The following is a 19,876-nucleotide window of genomic DNA, read 5'->3' on the forward strand; positions in this document are numbered from 1 at the left end:
GGCACGGAACAATGTTGTGTTCATGAGCAATCAAAGCAAATGGAGAACAAAAGACTGTTGATAGATATATATATATATATATATATATATATATTATAAATGAAGCAAGACACTCCTGTTATTTAGCTCTCATGTGTTTTGGTTGTTATTTTGTCAGCATATGAATTAGATAAAACAGGGCCATAAAATAAAATGTGCCACTTGAAATGACCGCATTATCTGCATCATCCCAAATGTGAAATAGTGTGGAGTTAGATTAATGGGTGATCTGCTTCAGGGTGTGGACGGCTTACAAACATGTAGAGTTCGAAGGAAACCTACAGCGGGAAATCCACCCAGACAGAGCTTTATTATTAAATAATGTTTCCCTTGCAATTCATCCACTTTAGCGCCATGTTTCAGGCCATAATGATCCAAAAATATATTTTTAATTTCCAGTGGAAAGTGGAACATCCCACATGCATGTATGTGTTTCGTTCACCCTCAGTGTGACCTGACACACATGCAGCGAGAAGCGACCATCCTAAAGCAAATGTTACTCTACTATTTTACGTTATTTATAGATCAAATTGTCTTGCGGGCCATGAGCAGCCCAGAAGCCTGAGCTTAGCCATAACCAGGCTACATGCTGAGAAGGAGCAAACAAATAAGTGTGAGGAAGCAAAAGTTGCTCTCGTCTTTTTTGTTTGTGCCTGCAGTTCTGTACTATACCCTCAGTCTGCGCTCCCCTGAGTTGCCCTACTTTAATAAGAGAAGAATGTGGCCAGAGTTAATGATATCTTGTATTAATTGCACTGTGACTGTGGCCAGGCTGCAGACATTAATTGGAACATTATGTGAGAATGAAGCATCTAATGATGCACTGGTTTGACCATATGCTCGCGGGTCCAATCCCTCTATGGTAAGCTTTGTCACAGTGCTAAATGGTTACAAATCTGAGCTCTCCATTGAGAACTAATATGCATAGCAGTGACTCAAGTCTTATTACAGTCCCTCGCTGCCATACGACCATTTGAGTGACCCTATGCATATTCATTTTATATTATTAAAGGAAAAAAGGCTATTGTATGTTTTCCCAGTATAGGCACAATGCTGTCAACGGTATAATTACACCATGATGTTGTATGTAATAGTAAACTATTGACCTCAAAAAGGCAGCTAGTAGGAAACTAAGACAGTGATACAGTGTATGTACCTCCCTCTGTGCATAGTCCACTCTGTGCGTGTGTGTATGTGTGAGAGAGAGAGCGCGCGAGAGAGAAGCAGAATGAGATTACTCTTGGGGAAACAGAGGGACACTCCTGGTATTTTGTTTGGAGGAAATAATGTGCTAGTATTCAGCGCCCCTTGTTTTGCAGTAAATGTATGCAGAAGTGGTAGATCTGTACTTCTCTGCTGGTATTTCCATAATCTTCACACAGCTCTGTGTGCTGCTGTGTGCAGGAGTGAGGTGATGAAATGATTATCAGGCTCTAGTCGTTTCACTAGTTGTCACTTTCTTCTGTTGACCAGCGGAGCAGAAACTGTTTTTTTTTGCTACGGCCTGGCATTTGCCTGGACAGCTAAAGAACATGGACGTTTTTGAAATGTTGGAATTAAATGTCACCCAGTCCCAAAGTCTCCTAGATACTGTGGCCAGGATCAGCCAGGTCAGAGGGGTTCCTGAGAGGATGAGTCTGACATTAGTCTATATATTCCTTCCTCTCAGCAACACAGATGTGAGGCATTTTTAACTACTCTGACATTTTCACTTGTCAGTGTTGAATGGAACAGACTGCACTTCAGTTATTTAGCTCCTATGTGTTTTGGTTATACATTGGATTTTTATTTTCACCATATGAATTAGATAAAACCATAAAATAAAATGAACCATTTGAAATGACTGCATTATCTGCATCATCCCAAATGTGAAGCAGTGTGGAGTTACATTGATGGGGGGCTGCTGATCTGGATCACTGTGTGTACAGCTTACCAACATGAACCAACAATGACCCTAAAAACTGAAGGAAACCTACAACAGGATGACTCCAGAGAACCATTGCATATTATTATATTAAGCCTGTAAAAGCCAACTAAAGATAAAAATTATACATATTTTTTACCTGCAGATGTTGTAGTGGAGGCCTTTGATGCAGAAATAATGGGTTTTCTACTTTTTAGTAAGTTTTTAATCAATTATAATATTGCAATATTAATCCTCATTGGGAGCAGCATTTCTGTATTTGCACCCACACTTTCTGAACAAACATGCAGAAATATGGGCTAAAATACTATTCACAAATCTGTGTTATCTGATTTCATTTCAAAATCATTTGTGAGTAATCGTCATGATTGCGTTTGATTTCTTGCTACTTTGGGTTAGCATGGAAATCGGCAAACACAATATACATTATTATTATCTCATGAATGCATGCATTGAGCAACATTCACAGTCTTCAGAGCCATGCTTCTAGCCACCTGTCAAATGTAAATCCAGTATTCACTCTGCATTTAACTGGTTTTTTTAGTCTCTGTCAACTCCGATGCTTTATTTTCCTGAAAAGAGCTGCCTTCTGTTGGAAAACATTAAAGTTGTGAGCTGTCAACCAAACCAAACTGCTTTGAGACATTACAATGCTCTGCAGATCTGAGGGGAACTGCAGAGTCAGGTGATTATTCTCTGTGGGCTTGCCAGTGCGAGTTTTGCCTGTTCAACGCAGCTTTTATAAGCCCTTAACCTGAACTGAGTCTAATTTAGAATTGTGCTGATTGTATGAAATAGCGATTTATCCATTTAAGGATCCTAAGTGTTGAGACAAAATACTGTAGTTCACCTGCATGCAAAGGCAATCCACAAACATGCTGAGTGGTTAGTCCCAGAGATAAATATATATATATATATATATTTTATTAGCATTATATTAATTTCTGAGGTGTAAATTCGATAAATAGGAATAAGCAATAACAACTAACAAAACTGGGAGAGAGACATCTGGTTAGGTGAGATAACTCAATATGCAAGATAATGGCATATTAGGCTTCTTCACCTTATACTGAATAATGGGCTACTGTAAGTAACGATCTGACTCCGATATTCCATCACATCTGTCTTGCTTGACATAGGTCTTATATTTCTTTCATTCTGGTCTTGAAGAAGTAAAACATCTTAAAGTAACTTGTTAAAACTTGCAGACACCCTGCTTACACATTGGATAGCTACAAGTTATCCGGAAAAAAAAGCCAACTTAAAGTCAACCTGCCACCTCACAGATGGTTTGAACCAAATATTGTCCATATGTCCTGAAGGGATCCTTTCTGTGTTGCTTGTTTCATTAACAGCACTAATGTTGGCTCTTATCACCAACAAGCTCTAGAATCTCGTCTTCATTGATGACCTCTACCTGTATGGCTCCTCCTCTGTCGCCTGTCAGAAATGTCATCAACGCACCCACTCGCTTGCAGTGACTCCTCCTGTTGTATTATCGCATGGGTTTTTACCAAGGGGCTGCCAGGATAAACTTGGACAACAGAGAATGTGTGCAGCACCCGACTTTGACATTTCTGTGTAATTGCAGGAGATTATTGCAGCAGTTGAAGACAAATCTATGATTTGGGCTGTGAAATCCAATCTGGCTTTCCTTGACTTTGCTACCATTTTTTCAAAAAATACTTGGTCTTTCTTTTTGTTGGAAGAGTCAATTCAGTTTGACTTTCTAGCAGTACCTTTAACCTCCTTTTTATTCTCAAAACGTACTGAGGTACCTGCTCAGCCTCTGTTGTGTGCGTGTGTTTGTACCCTCTCCGTGTTTAAAGAGTGTTGAACCTTCGAATGTGTTTATAATTTCAGGGAGTTCAGCCACTGGAAGGTGAATAGCCTGGCCACGGAGAAGAGAGATTTCCTCAAAGCTCCGTTGCCCTTAGCACCAGAGTTCCTGCGCAACCTCCGGTTACTGGGGCGACGACCAACCCTGCAGCAAATCCACGAAAACCTCATCAAGAAGTATGGGACCCACTTCCTAGTTTCTGCTACCCTGGGAGGTAAGGAAGGACTGCAGGTGTCACCTTTATTCTCATGTAAGGAGGTGTCGGGACACACCAGAAATAGAGCCTCAGAGGAGTTATGGCGTTTGTTAGAGAAGTGCTGGTGGAAGCACAGGATGTATTGCTTCTCTTTCCTTTCAAGGAAAAATGAGAGAAAAGCAACAATTGCAAAAACGCCATACCTTGCACCCCCAGCATTCAACCAAGGTTGTTTTCCTCAGATTTTTCCTCTCATCTTTCCCTCTGATGAACATTGTGCACAGTGGCAAGAGCCTCACAAAGCAGAGAAGACATTTAATTGACCCATTTCTTGGTATGTGTCTCTCCCTTTATTGGATTTCTTTTTATTCGGGATCTCAGAGGAGAGAAGTTACTCACAAAACAGAATTGCCAGCGGTATCGATTGCGTGCTCCTTGTGTTGTGTTCAAAGCGTCGGCGTCATGACACTGACCCACTGCTGATCCTGGTCCTCACCCAGCAGCACAGATTCTGTAACATGTGTTCACATCTTTACAAATTTAAAGTGTAGAAAATTGATAGTGAGTCAGAGGGAGATTTGCAAGCCAAGGGTACCAAGGCCAATTAATGATGCCACTTATGATAGTCTGTGAATACGTATGATATTCGGGGGATACGTAACTACAAGAGATATAATAGACTTTAATTTGACAAAAGACTACCTTTTAATTCTGAAATTCCCTTCACACCTTCACCTAGCAGTTCTGTCAGACACTGGACCACCAGTAACTGAAAACACCACCAATTTGATTTCACACCAAATCTTGTCTCTCCCTTGAATCTCTCTGATATTTTGTGTTTGCATCCGCAGACACGTACATTTGTGCCACTTATCACTGGGTATCTGCACTAGCGTATCAGCCTGGGAGATAAAGCAGAGATTAATGCATTGGCAGACTTATATTTAGACTCTATATGTAATTAACAGCCTCAAGTAAATGGGCTTAGTCAGTCTGCATACTGATTAGACTTTAGTTGAGAAAATGCCCACATCCCAGAGCTCAATTTTTACAGTTTTCATCTTAGTCTTTTTCTTCTTCTTTTAGTTTGCTCCACTATGGTCACATGAAACTGCTATTTTTGTGTAAAAAAAAGTAACAGTTTACAAAAGGAAAATATATAAAAATGTTAAGAATCATCTGGTTGTTCTTTTGATCAGCTGTTAGCTTGTGTTACTTGCTTTTCTGAGGTGCTGTCACATTACACCCGTGTTCTCGCTTTCACCACTGTCTACAAAGCACTGGCTATAACAAGTAAATTCGGATTTGGGACATTCCAGCATTACATTGTGGGATTGAGACTGTAACAAGAAACAAGAAAGCCATTCTGGAAACATCCTGGTTTAAATCCCTGCTAATGTTGCTCTTTCAATTTCTCTGTGATTCCCTGAATGGCTTTAAAGCCTTGCTCTCTTTGCCCTAACTGTGATTATAATATATTATATTACTTATCAGTGAGCTGATGCTGTTATCCAAAGTGACTTCCAATAAGTGCATTCAACCATAACAGAAAACCCAGAACAGCAACAATCATGTAAGTACATTAGCGTCAAAGCAAAACTGCATATATATATAAGTACGACTTAAAGGTCCAGTGTGTAAGATTTAGGTGAAAGGGAACTATTGGCAGATATTTAATGTAGGATATTCTTCATGATGTTTTCATTAGTTTGTTTCATCTAAATTGTATGAATTTTAGTTTTCTTTACCCCAGAAAAGACCCTTTATATTTAAATACTTTATATTTACATGGAGGGGACCCTCTCTACGGAGACCACCATGTTTTTTACATTAGTCCAGACTGGACAAACTAAACACCTTTTCAGTTTTTATGACGACTGAAGCTACCACAGTTTCTTTTTCATGTTTGGAAGGGGAGGGTGAGGTGAGGGGTGTTCAGCTGCAACATGCAACTTCAACACTAGATATCACAAAATTCTACACACTGAACCTTTAACATTTTAAATTTGAATTTGAATTTTTACATTGTATTGTATCATCTTCTTAGCCAAGGTGTAGTCGGAAGAGATGTGTCTTTAGCCAGTGGCGGAAGCTAGTTGCTTGTGCTAAATAATAAAATGTGTATTCTTCCTACACATATATAAATAATCTGCCCCATGTGTTTGAGAAGAGTGCAGGTTATCTACTGCAGAGGAGGGAATTCAGAGAACGTCCACTAAATACACAGAGCTTCGACCTTTCAGAAAGTTTGAAATGTCACCAACCATTTAGGTAACAGCTTGTGACGATCAGCAACGCTTCCTGATACCCCAATGTGTTACTCATTGTTCATTTAAATGAGTGTAAGCCTATCTGACAGAAGATTTGATTACATTAGATATTTAAAAATAAAAAAATACTTTCTAGACTCAGTAACAGTATCTGTGTGAGCTGTTTGGTCTGTGGTCGATTGTGTTTTTCTTCGGTTAATTGGCTTTAGTGTTAATGGTTTTATAATTGTCTGATGAAAGGGAGTGAAGCAAAGGAAAGTGTATTATCTCCTGCGCAGCAGACAAGCAGTGAGAAAGTGACAGCCCACCAAAGAAATGTCAAATTAAAAAGCAGAATCTAGTTTCAGTTCTTCTGAGGATAACATCAGCCTGTTCTTCTGACACGGTGAAATATTATAATGAAAGTAGTTTGACTACACTGATCCAGACTCTGGATACAAGTCTGCCAATGGATGCCCAATTTAATTTAGCATTCTACTCCTCCCCACTTTTCTACAGGAAACAATAACAACCTCCTCAGAGCTAGTAACCTTCATTCTGACAATGGAAAGTTTGGATGAAGATATAGATCTTGCAATTACACAGTCGATATGTCTTCTACTGTTTTCTTGGCCTTTTCTTTAGCAGGAAATCAGCCAATTTAATGACAATGTTCCACCAGAAGAAGATCCCCTCAACGCTTTGTTTTTTGCAAGGGCACCGTCACTGCATCCTGGGCTTTGGGCCAACCAAAGACGATTGTGACTGGTTTAAAGAAAGACGTGTCTGGCAAAAAAAACTGGAAAATGCCAAATAAAAAAGCCAAAACATTTTATTCACGAGAGTCTTCTCTGTGGAAACCTTTGGTTATGTAAACTGTAACAGAAATAGAGAGATTCCTTGAAAGAAAGACTGACTAGAATTATTGATTGATCCACAGGAGAGGAATCTTTGACCATTTTCCTGGACAAGCAGAAGCTGAACAAGAAGTCAGAAGGCAACAGCAACAGTTCAGTGGTGTCCCTGGAGCTGCTGCATCAGTTGGCGGCTTCCTACTTCACAGATCGAGAGAGCACCCTGAGGCGCCTGCACCACCTCCAGATCGCCACCTCTGCCATCAAGGTACCGTACACATGCACACAGCGAGTGACTTGGATTCCTCGCAGTGTACAGATGCGTATTCTTTGCTTTGAAAAATGTCTTTTTAGATATACGGCACGAAAACACACTGTTTGCAGTTTGAAGACTTGTGTTTGCAGTGCTGCAGATTCACAAACAACCCCCCCATCAAGCTCGACGCGCAAACATTAACCCTCCTCTGAAACTGTCCCTCTGGGATATATTTGCCAGTGCTGCAACTATGACAAATAGCTCAGCTTTTTGTCATCTTATGCACACAAACAATCCTTTTCAAAGATTATTTCCAAGGTGCATCATTGCTCAAAAGCTGGGGGAGAGACGGAAGAGAGCGCACAAGGACGTGACATTTTTCTTTTCTTTTTAAAGCGGCAGGCTGGATTAAAAGCTCCAATAGCAGAGAGAGGCTCCATAAGCATGGCAGATGTCTCAATGCGAACACATTCTTTCATTCTTACTCTTCTCTACTGTATTCCATCTGGAATGGGTTCCAGGGCGTGTGTGCTTCCCTGTAGGAGTGTGTGCATCACATGAGACCTAAAAACATTTGGAAATTCTCATCACCTTTGTAAATAAAAAAAAGCTGTTGGACACCAGCAAGAAGTCTCTCATATGATGGAGTATTAGGGCCACATTAAAGAAAACAATATGAGACTTTGAGAATAATAATAAAATATAGTTCAGTCAGACAACTCACGCTCGGATTTGCTCCTGATACCTGCATTAAAATGAGGGACATGGAGCAACTTGTTAAGTTATACTTCAGAAGCCTATAGATCTCACAAATAACACAGTACTTAATATTTGGCTTATCAGCAGCACAAGGATCAAGACTTTGAAAAGATTGTGTAACAAAACTGTGTCTATACTAAAGAGAGAGCCGCACAAACTAGAAGGAAATTATGTGGAGGAGGAAATGTTTGGTGGTGGGACGACTGTGAGGTTATCACTGGTTCTGTGTTATGTTCAAAGGGTTTTATAGTTTCACAAGGAACATGAGGGAAACTCTGGCAAGCATTAAATACATTTTCTCTCAATATGACTTTATTATTCAAATAGTACAATTTATTCTCATAATATTAAGACTTTATTCTCATAATGTTACAATTTTATTTTAAATTACAACTTTATTCTCATATTATTACAAATTTATTCTGGTATCTGGTATTTTTTAAGACAACTTCAACATAGCCCTTATATTTTGTCGTAGTCACTAGAAATGCTTGCACATCATTTCATGTCACATAAACAGGTGCTTTCCTTCATTTTATTTACTTGCATACCGAACACTCAACTCCCCTTGAAGTGGTGTAATGTCATCTATCCAAAAATTCACCACCAGCCATTAACTGGCTCTTTTCACCATTAATTGCAACTGGTCCTTTTTTAAAAATCACTCTGGGAACAGATAAAAAATAGTTTCTATTATCTCTTCATCCTGGCTGCGAACGCCCCTACCCACACACACACACACACACACACACACACACACACACACACACACACCCTGACGACTGCAAGCAAAACATAACCAAGCGATACATTATTCACATCAGAACAGATCTGTTGGCTTTCGAGCGGGGACAGCAGGTGTGTGGGTGGATGGGCCTTGCTTTCATGCTTCAACTTAAATAGCAAATGTGGTTTAACCACGTGATTGCAAGGTGTAAACTTTGAAAGAAGCTGGCTTATTTCAAAGTGCCGTAGCTGAAAATGTGCCGTGCAGTAAGGAACGCAGAGGAGAGGCTCTCATTTCAGTTAGATGCTGAAGCTGCTGTTTGCTTGAAGATGTTGCCCTGAATGAGTTCTACATGAGAAATACCTCCTCCACTCAGCGCATCCTCCTTTAACCATGAGAGAAAAGTTGGATTATTATGAGAACATGAAAGTGAATTTTAATGCCTAATAAAAAAAAGGGGAATGTTTGCTGCGTGTAGATTCAGGGAATGTAAGGGAAAACCGCATCAAGTCAAACTTTGCTTGAGTCTTAAAAAGAAAAAAAAAAAGAAATGAGATAATCCTGGCATACACAGAGCCATGCATGTTTTTATTGACAAGCTTTATCTCAGCAATACACAACTTTAATATGTGAGCAAAAATAATTAACATAATTGTCATGCCTATTGAAGTATGCTGAGAACATGAATGCTGCATCTCAGCCGTAATACATTATCTGGTGAGCCTGAATGAGTTGATAATTGTGTCTGTGGGGGGAGCCTAATGAGCGACTGCTGCCCTAAAACAATTTGTCCTCTGCATTCATCACAACAATAGCAGATAAATAAGTAATCGACCAGAACCAAGATCTTTTTTCCACTTTAGTTAATCTGTTTTCAGTCAGAGTGCACAAAGTGCACTTTGAACAAACACAACTGCTTGTCTGTTAAACAGCATGTCTGCAGTAACATCAAGTCTCTGACAGTCAGACTGGCTCATTGTTTTAAGTGGAGTTTCGTAAGATAAAGAAAAATTATGTTTAATATCCAAGGTTGCTTCGTTTGATGTGGCAAGTGATTTCAAGAACAGTGGAAATTTGTTAAATCTTCGTTTTTATTGCACATTTTAAATTAATGTGATTTTAATTTCAGGTTTTAGTATAATGAGTCTGGAGAGGAACCATTACAAACCAGGATAACGTTCCAAATTAGGTTCATAGCCTCGAGGGCCCCCAAGGTTCACTGTGAACATTAGTTGTACCTATTAATTCACTGCACATTCTTTTGGGAATTTGCACCACATAAATACCATTTCAATTAACACACGTCCAGCATTGTTAACCTTGTGGAGCTGTTTTGTACACGGGTCACATTTCAAATCTAGACGTGGGATCTCGTTAAAGAGCAGCTCACCTATAGCTACAGTGTTGTAGAAGTGTGTGTAAGTCAGTACGTTGTGACATGAGCGTGATGGCACATTCTAACTATGGCGGTTATTTAGTATTTATTTATTTTGCAGGTGCAAAACCATACTCTTGAGGGAGCACCTCTACTCTGGATGTTTGTAAGCTTCCACGAACTGTACATGTGTTCCAGAAAATGAAGGGAGAGAGGGTTGGAAGATTGAAGAGGGCGGGAGAGGAGTGTTCAGAGTGACCAACGTCCTAAAATTCAACTGGAAGGCAGTGTTGAGCAGCGGCCCTGTTCTCATGGTTCTGCAGTTGTGCATGAGGAGCACAGTTGCTCATGGGTACTGTTCTGTGGCCTCACGTCAAATCCAGGGACGTGGTTTTTAAATGCTCAAAATTTAGACTAAATGAATGTCAATATAACTGCCAAATTCAGAAAAGACTGGTCAATGTCTTTATTACTGTTAACATCTATGTTCTTTCCACCTCTTAGATGTATTAATACTTATTGTATATGTACTATTCATGCAGGACGAATACATGCAACCAGACATGAAATTGATGCCCCAAGTTTTTGTCTCTTAATTTGGTTCAGTTTAGTTCATGTTCACTTACTTTTCCTCGACTCGCTGCTGTTAGTTGATGTTATTCAGAATCAGCAGCTAAAGGACATTTGGATTACTTTTCAAAACTTTTCTAAAGAGTAGAAAGGCCTCCTGTCCGCCTACCTCACACAGTTTTGTGATGGGAAAAGCTTCAGTAAAAGTAACATCAAAATGGTAGGGAGCCAGATGCAACGGCATAATAGTAAGAAGAGAAACGATGCTGCCACAGAGATATCGCACACCCGCGGAGAAAGGTGTAAAAAAAAAGGTCTGAAGATAAAGAGAACCATGAAGTAGCTTGCCTGTATATTGAACATATGGACGACGTATGTTCTACAACCCCCGGGTTAAGTACAGTGCCATTCCTTCACTATCTTTCTACTGCATCCTCTCATCCTGAGACAAAACAATACCTCAAACTCAGAAGAAATGTGTAATGTGACTCTTCTGTTTATTGTTCAGCATTTCAAGCTTTCAAGGCCTTGCAAACAAATATCACATATCAGAATTTTACTACAAGAGATGGAGTCAGAGGTTGAAGTAATATTACATAAGGTGTTTTCCTCCATACTTGTCTCTGTTGTCAGAAACTCTTCAGTTTAGCAATTTGAATCAAAACATGATAATAGAAACTGTGCAAAATTATAACTTAACCTATGTGATGGACAACAGGCATCCAATAAAACCCTCTCGGATCACGATGTACCAATTAAGGTAAATCGGTTTTAGAAAACATTTTACTATCTGCATTCAGTGATGAAGTACAACAATCAGCACAAATGGAAGGGTCCTAACCTGTTTTAAGTAATCAAGGCTGTATTTACCATCCTTCCAAAGCATCCTTTCAGAGCTGCTATATTGAATATACTGTATCCAAAAGTGGATGTCCTAAAAGTAAATGAAACGTTTGGCTGTTTGCCATTAAATCCTGGAGCCGTTGCTTCCATCATCCTCTGTATGATTCTCTAAGCTCTGCTTTAGAGACAGAGAGACTCCCAGAGATTAATCCTCTGCTAAATTTAATTTATTCAGAAAAACCTTGATTTCATTTTGTTGCACCTTGTTCTCTGAAGTATGTAACTCTCTGTGATATTCCCCTAAATCTCTCTGAGCTGTGAGTCAACGGAAATAATTAAAGCCATCAGGAGACAAAGACCCCCAACCGTGCTTGTCAAATGGGCCGTTGTAGTGTCAGGTCCTGGCAGGTAGTATCATTCAATTTGAGCCTTTATTTGTTTACATTTTGAGGATTTGGTGCCACAAATATGTAGAATTAGCTTTTAGCAGATCCTGTATGCAGTCTAACTGTGGATGTAAAGAAAGCTATCACCAGTGCACTTTGGTACTGAGGAGAATGCTAATTTGCAAAAAAAAAGTTCCAAGTGTCTTTTTTTTCTGGTAATTTTTAAATGGATTAAAAGACATTTGTTAAGCTTAATATTGGAGATAATAATAGCCTTGTAGGAAGGTTACATTAAATTACATCACTTTGTGTTTAATGTCTGGGGGAGGAATATGATGCTCAAGGCAAATTAACCTTCTACAAAATCATTGCTTCAAATTCAACTCACTGGTGCACCCCCTATTTTTCATATGGGCTGTTCCCTGCTGCATGTTGATGTCTATTATAGAATACATCCTGGGATTTCACGACGGTAAGAATGCCATCCGGAATGATATGTTACAGAGATGCACAATAAATATTTTATTCCCCACCTCTACCTGGAATCTTAATCCCATCCAAATGGGGTTTCAGAATCCACTGTTAAATAATACTACCAATATATCAGAAAAGGTCAAATGTATTTATCTATTAAGTTTAAAATATATATGCCAGATCAACCTTTATTTATTTGGCACCTTTCATGCAGGTTAGTGCAGTTCAAAGTGGTTCATGTATGATTGAAAATATGATAACACAGACATAAGAAACAACAAGAGGAGAGGAAAGAAAAAACAAGAGAAAAGAAAAGATAATAATCAATAAATATTCAATATTAAGTCATTGAAAACAATTGAAAACAATTTGAGACTAATGCACACAATAAAATGGAGATGAAATAAATGAGTAAATGAATAAAAGATGAATACAATATAATTAAAAGGCTGATAAATGAAATCACTATTTGGGTTATTGCATATTCAGCCCTTTGTGACAAAACATTAATGAGAAGTGCCTTTATTTGAGAAATGAACATATCCTCTCAGAAAACCAAAAAGCTTGTTGTGTGGTGGTTAGTTCTGTTGCCAAATTGTTCTCGGTTTGAGTCTCGGCTCAGCCAGGGGTCCCAGTGTCTGAATGGGTTTGTCAGCTGGGATTGGCTCCAGCCCCCCCCCCATGACCCTCAAAGGATAAGTGATATAATGGATGGATGGGTGGATGGATTAAGCCAGGGGTTGGCAACCCGCGGCCCCTCTGTAGTGGCCCTCTGTACAGTGTTGTGCATAAACGCGTTTATATTTTTCGTGACCGATGAATGTGAACCTGAGTGACGTTCACTCCAGCGAGAGTTAAATCATCTCCCAGACAGCGCCCAGTGAGATCAGAGCTCGTTCACGTGAAGCAGCCGGTCAGAGACTTTGTTGAAGAACAGTGGAAACATTGAAAACACAGAGATTCTCTGGTCACATCTGCTCAGTGATCAGAGCTGAAGCTGCAGGTGGTTTGCATCGAGCTGCAGTTTCTGTTTCGTCCTCCACTCTGACCTGCTGTCCCTTTAACTAATAAACACTCATCACTAGTTATCAGGACCCGATCAGTACATGAAGTAACTTTGCATTTGTTTGATTCGCTCCAGAGTTTAAATATCATGAAAATGAGTCGACGTAAAGTGAATAGCAAGACTCAGTGTTAAAGTGACTGGAGCCTCACTATACGTAGTATAACTTTATATTAAAGACAAAACTGATTTGATGGTGGAGGAGGCAAAATGGCTCTTTTGATAGTAAAGGTTGCTGAGCCCTGGATTAAGCTCAAGACAGGAAAGTAATATCTCTGGTTCATACATGTTATAATTGTATTGTATACCTTCTTTGTGTCTTTAATAATAGGAAAATAATACTTTTGTCTTCTGCTGGTGAACTATTGACCTCAATAAATTCATGCAACTCAAATTAGAATTCTCCCGATAATCATTTCTCAGCAATAGAGAAATCTACTTGACATATAGCCTTGATGGTGACTGTGGAGCTGGATGTGTTGTTCGCAGAGCCTGAACAATGTGCTGAGATTAATATAGGCACAGGTACTTAAGTGTCTTCTGGACTTCATACTGGGAATTGGACTTACACTTATATAAATCAATAGCTATCATACATCAGACATTACATTTCTTAGACTCCTATTCCTCCTTTTTTTCAGCTTTATTCACATGCTCAAGAAATATCTCTTTGTTTGCTGCTGCATCATTGGAACGAAGTTTCCAGGGTTATGACTTTTTTCTCAGACTACTTTATACAAGTCTATAATGCTGCTGTCAGGTTGTTAATTGGTGTTTAATTACAGAGAGCTGCAGAAATGCTCTCATGGACAATATCTCACTGCAACTGTCAGTTCAGTGTCAGTGTCAGTGCATCAAATCAACACTAAAAGGTTTTTGTTTCATACTTAAATTGAATCCTCATTTAGTCAGAAATATAGACAAAACATTTAAATATTATTTTGTGTATTATTCATATCTCCTATAAATCCATTCCTGCTGCTTTAGTGAGTCCGAGTCACAGCAGCCAGCTAAATGAGCAATCCACAACCTCTGGCTTCTCCCGAGGGACCCTCCGGCATCCCTAAGCCCCGTGAAATATCCACCGTAATCCCAGTCCGCTGGTTTACCCCAAGGTCTCCAAGTAGTTGGGAGAACCTAAAACAAGTAGTTAGTGGACATCCCATTCAGGACTTCAGGACCCATTCTGTCTATGGCTCAAAGGATAATACTCCCACATATAATTTACAATATCAGAGTAAACAATGTGACCCTGTCATAAAGCAGAACATGTTTGCTGATCACTCGGACATTCAGGATCTTGGATTTGTTTAATCTTTATATTCACACCTTGAACACGAATGGTTGTTTGTCTCTAAGCACCTATAATCTCGAAGGACAAACTGTATAGATAATGGATGGATGCATACTCATGTGCTTTAACCAGTTCCTCCTTTATTTGCAGAAACTACCTACTTTTTTAGTGAATAAGAAAAGTGGAACATACACACATGATTAGTCATTCTAATTTGCACTAATGCTGTAATAACAGTCAAATAATAATAATAATATTAAAAAACCCAGAGACTAAAGGTCCTTAAATTAACTGGTTTACGTGTCTTTGATGAGTACAGCTATCAGGCTGACAGACAGGTAAACAGACCCTTCCGTCATAAACAGCCAACACCCAGAGACTTTGCAGATCTGCCCACACAAACACACTTTGAGCAGCGCAAACACGCAACAAACACAAACACAATCTACTCCCACTTGGCGAGGCGCATCCTCTGCCTGTTTCTGCTAAATGAGGATATCAGGTATGCAAGCCACCTGCTGTGCCGTGGTCTGCCAGATCAACTCATCACCCGAGGGGAAGAGACACTGAGTGGGGTGTACTTGACCTGTGTCCATGTACGCCTCTGGGCTCTGTGTCGCTATAGCACCTAGTAGGAGGTGGGAGCAAAATACATTATCTTTATCTCCAGCAATGGAGTGGACCTCAGTCATCTACTTTAGTCTACAGCTCTCTGTGAGACAAATAAAGACCTTCTGTAACATCTGTGTGAAATCTGCTTGGTTGGAAACGAGTGAGGAACCGGCTCAGTGTGACGCAGAGGAAGGAAAAGTATTTTTACCACAGCGCTGTGGTCGTTGAGAGCCAAAATCAGCAGGGACACCACACAGAGACACTTTGCTCCTCTATAATTTTTTTTGCAGTTATTCAAATGACCATAAAAGAACTGCTGTGCAGTGAATGTGGTGCTTTTAGGGACTTTGGAAGTCTGACGCCTGCATGGTTATCTAGCTTTAACCATAAAGCATTGTTTTTTTTGTGCCATTTAAATCCAGTTTTTAAATCCACTTAAGGGCTGGACAAGTGCAAAAAAATAGAAATAGAATAATGGTAAAGCAGAAATAGAAACAGTGTTGCATCACTTTACTCGGTTGTGGTATTGAATTAATGAATAACTGTAAGTGATGTACATGTTTCTTTTCTTTTCTTTGATTTAAGTGTGTAAGATTATTTACCCAGCAGCTAGATATTAGTAAGAGAGACATCTTGGGGTCCGAGCCTGAACCCTTTCATTGGTCTTTCTGTGAGATTTGAATCAGTAAGGGAAATACTGTATGCGGCAGATGTATTGAAAATGCACTCACATCTTTGCATGGAGCTAAAACGCAACGTGCTCCCTCTAAAATGACCTGCACATTAAGTCTGAGCACACTTTAACGGGCTGAATTTAATTTGAGCTAAATTGATCTCAGTGTAAAAACAAGAACATTTCTGTGCCTCAAATGTGATCAAGGGTTAGAAGGATGAATGGAGGGAAGGAGAGAAATTAATTAATTGAAAATCACCAAATAGCAGTAGAAAAATTCTGGGTTACAAAACTGTGCAAACAAAAAAGGAAAGTGCAGAGTGGTTCTCGTAAAGTCCTTGAGTCAATCGAAGCCACGCTTTGTTGTAGCCAAGCTACTCTGGTCGTTCAAGATGCCAAACACATTGCCCAGTGAGCTTTAGACTATACAATGGATGTCACAGCCATCATCCAGATGGATGATGGCTGTGACTCATACCACGACCCATTACAGACCAAAACACAATCATGTCTAAATGGAAAATCCTCACATTTAAAGTCCAAAATATATTATCTACTCACACTGTTCTCAACTGGAAACCAAAGTCTGGTAATTGAATCCAAGTCTGAATTCATCAGACACATTTGGTTCCTTTTGGCTGTGAACATTGCAAGAACATGAGTGTTTGTATATAAGTACACAGTCATGCTCTATCAGTTAGATTTGTTTTATCTGATTTTGATTTTGTCTTTAAGAACTGTAAGCCTTGGGATTTTTTCCGTCGTCATTACAAAAACCTTAATGAGATGCAACAGTTTCCTTTCATTCTTAAAGCAGAGATAATCCTTGACCACATCTGTGTCTTGAACACCAACCCAAATCACTAATCCTCCTTCGTTCCTCACTTTCTAATCTTTAAATCCATCTTTGCAAGATGTTATTCGAGAGATGTTCGAGATGCGTATCTTCCAAAGTGCCTTGAAGGTAACGTTTCTTTTGATAATAGATGCGATCTTAATGCAAGAGCGAGTGTGAAGATGTGAGGAGGAACGAGGCTGTTTTAACGACGGCAAATTCAGGCTGCTTTATTTGCTGTAAAGAGTGATTTCGCTGTAGAATGGCTTTGCCGGAGGCCACATCCATCTTCTAGTGCTAATTGTCCTATCTTGATAACTCATTCCGAATTTGCTGTAATCCTTGCTAATTTAGTTAGTTTTACTTTTTTTGTTTGTTCAGTGTTGAGTTTTATCTTAGAAAGTGTTGTCTCTCCCTGTATCGTTTGTCTCCTTATACACTTGACTTTTCACTCTCGTCTGCCCCCACAAACTGCAGCTCTAAAGCAGCTTTAAAGCAAAGCATCAACCACAGCATACAGGGTATTGATAAAGTATCATATTTTCCATGACATGCATGGTATCTCAGCTGCACCATTATCCGGGTCAGATTGTTGATAATGAATATTTCATTGACCTTGAAAGTAGACATTTCAGGGGTATTCTCTCCAGCTTACAGAGTAACTCAGTGTTTTTGTAACTTGCTGAACTTACTGAGGGAGAAAGTAAGAGCCTCAGCACATTCGCCAAAGTTTCTCTTGTGAGAGCACAGCAGGAGATTATCCGAGTGGGTGTGCTGATGACGCTTCGCAGACGCGACCGAAGCACAAATGAAAAAAACAAAAAGAATAGAAATATCTCCGGCTGAAAAAGTGATGCCACACACATTGAAAATACCCACAAAGAGGTCAAGGGAGCTTTTGATAAGGGCCAACACTGGTGTATATATATATATTGATGCAATATAGGTGAGGTTCTGTCCTCTTTAAAAGATTTGTCAATGCTGCTTTTTAATACAAAAGACATTAAGTCTGTTTTCTGTTCTGCCTCCAGAACATTTTCTTCAAAGGAAGAATATCTAGTGATGTTATTTGAGACATAGAAGGAATTTGACTTCATCTTGATCAGTAGTAGTTGAGATACATAACATTGTAATATCAAAGTGAGATGATGGAGCAGGGATGGTGTTGGTTGTGGGGTTACACAATACTTTACCGAAAACAAAATAACATGCAATCTGGTGAAAGGAAAAACACATCTGCATGTATTTGTGAGGTAAAGAGGCAAAGGAGTCATGTTGGCATCTAGTATTCGCTTCAAATGAAAATATCATTTAGTCTACAAACAACAATATAGATATTACATGAAGGCGTCCCCTTCAAGTCATCATTCAGTTTATACAGCGTTGAAGTAAGTTTCATCCATGGTCAGGTCTGTGTCATGTGAGCGATAATAAAAAGCACATGTGGTGTACTGCAGACGTTAGGATCTGAACCTAAATGACATTTTGGACTTTCTGAAAGTCTGTGTTTGGACTTGAAACAGTAGTATGGACCCCTAACTTGTTTTTTCATGTTTTACCTTTAAATGACTTAGCTTGTATGTATTTTGTTTGTGTAACTTCCTGTATTCGTCAGTTTTTCAGCCCCGCCCTCCTGCATTTCACCCGTGTTCAATTATCTCTGCCTCCAATGTGTATTATGTCTCTGCGCTCTGCAGTCATCTGTATCCGTTTGTTCCCTGCTGCTTCCTCATGTGTCGGTTTATTTATTTATTTGTTCATGTTGCTTTATTTTTGCCTGTTTTGTTTCTTTGAGTTTGAGTTTTATTTCTCCCAAGTTTCTTTTTGCCTTCTTCCACCAACAGAGACTTTTTTGTCTGACGTCTGCTCTTGGAGATCTGTGAACAACACATGCTTACAGAGGATTAGTGTGTGTGCAGATTCTGAAAAGTGTTTGAACAAGGTCAATCCTTCCAAGAGGAACAATGGTATCATCTGTATCGCAAAATGACTTCAACATTTTCAATCTGATAATCAAACCAAGATAATGCCTGATTCTGTAAAAGTGATTGTAATTATCATTTTTTTGGGGTGAAACATTGTGAAAATATGATTACCCTTTAACTGCAGCCTCCCTCAGCTCTACAGAACTTTACAGAAAGCTTTTCAGCACATTTTAGCTGTGCAGCCCACCGTCTTGAAGAAGCTCTTAAAACCTATAATACACTAACTGTAACAGGAAACAGCAGACACGCAGTTAGTGAGAACAGCTGGTGAACAAAGTAACACGTTTAGCCGTGAAACTTTCCAGATATATTTCCCTCTGGATTTGGAATAGAGCTAAAGGAAAGTCAAGGCTGGACTTAAATCAACCAGCTGACTGGAAACATGACTGGAATTTACTGATCATGATATGCAATTGGTGGATAAGCGAGGAAGCAATTTTTGTAAAACGTGACTATACTGTACATAAGTTGATTTCACAGGTTATTTCCTTCTTAGGTCAATACTATTGCAGAAAATAAAATAAAAATGAGTTACACTTGCTGTCTTCTACGTTAGTGATCAGACAAAATAATTCAGCAAATCCTCATGCTGTGTCAAAAGCCATGTAGCATTGTGATCATGCAGAGCAAATATCAAACGTCGTGATTCCTGACTGATGCACCCACCAGTCTACTTTAGTCCTCATGCACATGTAATCATGGTCATTATCAGACCTCTATTACAGCACAGAACTGCTAAAAGGCATTCGACTCAATGCAACTCTGTCCGCAATTTGGTTGCTTCATCTTTTACAGACACCTGCACTTGTTCTCTTTCTCACATGTCTCTCTCGCTTCTTCTTACCATCATCCATGAGACAGCCGGCTCACTTCAGGCAGCTGTGGGTGAGGGAATGGAACTAAAATAATGTTTTTTTCTGCA

The 19,876-nt window shown here is 39.3% G+C and overlaps 1 protein-coding gene across 1 annotated transcript in view; it reads left to right on the forward strand.

Annotated features, from left to right (window-relative positions):
* brinp2 (bone morphogenetic protein/retinoic acid inducible neural-specific 2) overlaps positions 1–19,876 on the forward strand; it is a 203,675-nt gene that overhangs the window by 118,009 nt on the left and 65,790 nt on the right. The window contains exons 3-4 of the mRNA XM_020099489.2: positions 3,827–4,017; positions 7,189–7,370. Coding sequence (XP_019955048.2) covers positions 3,827–4,017; positions 7,189–7,370 — 373 coding nt within the window. The remainder of the gene's footprint in view (positions 1–3,826; positions 4,018–7,188; positions 7,371–19,876) is intronic.

The sequence above is a fragment of the Paralichthys olivaceus genome, chromosome 16 (genome assembly GCF_024713975.1).
Source record: "Paralichthys olivaceus isolate ysfri-2021 chromosome 16, ASM2471397v2, whole genome shotgun sequence".
Lineage (NCBI taxonomy): Eukaryota > Metazoa > Chordata > Actinopteri > Pleuronectiformes > Paralichthyidae > Paralichthys > Paralichthys olivaceus.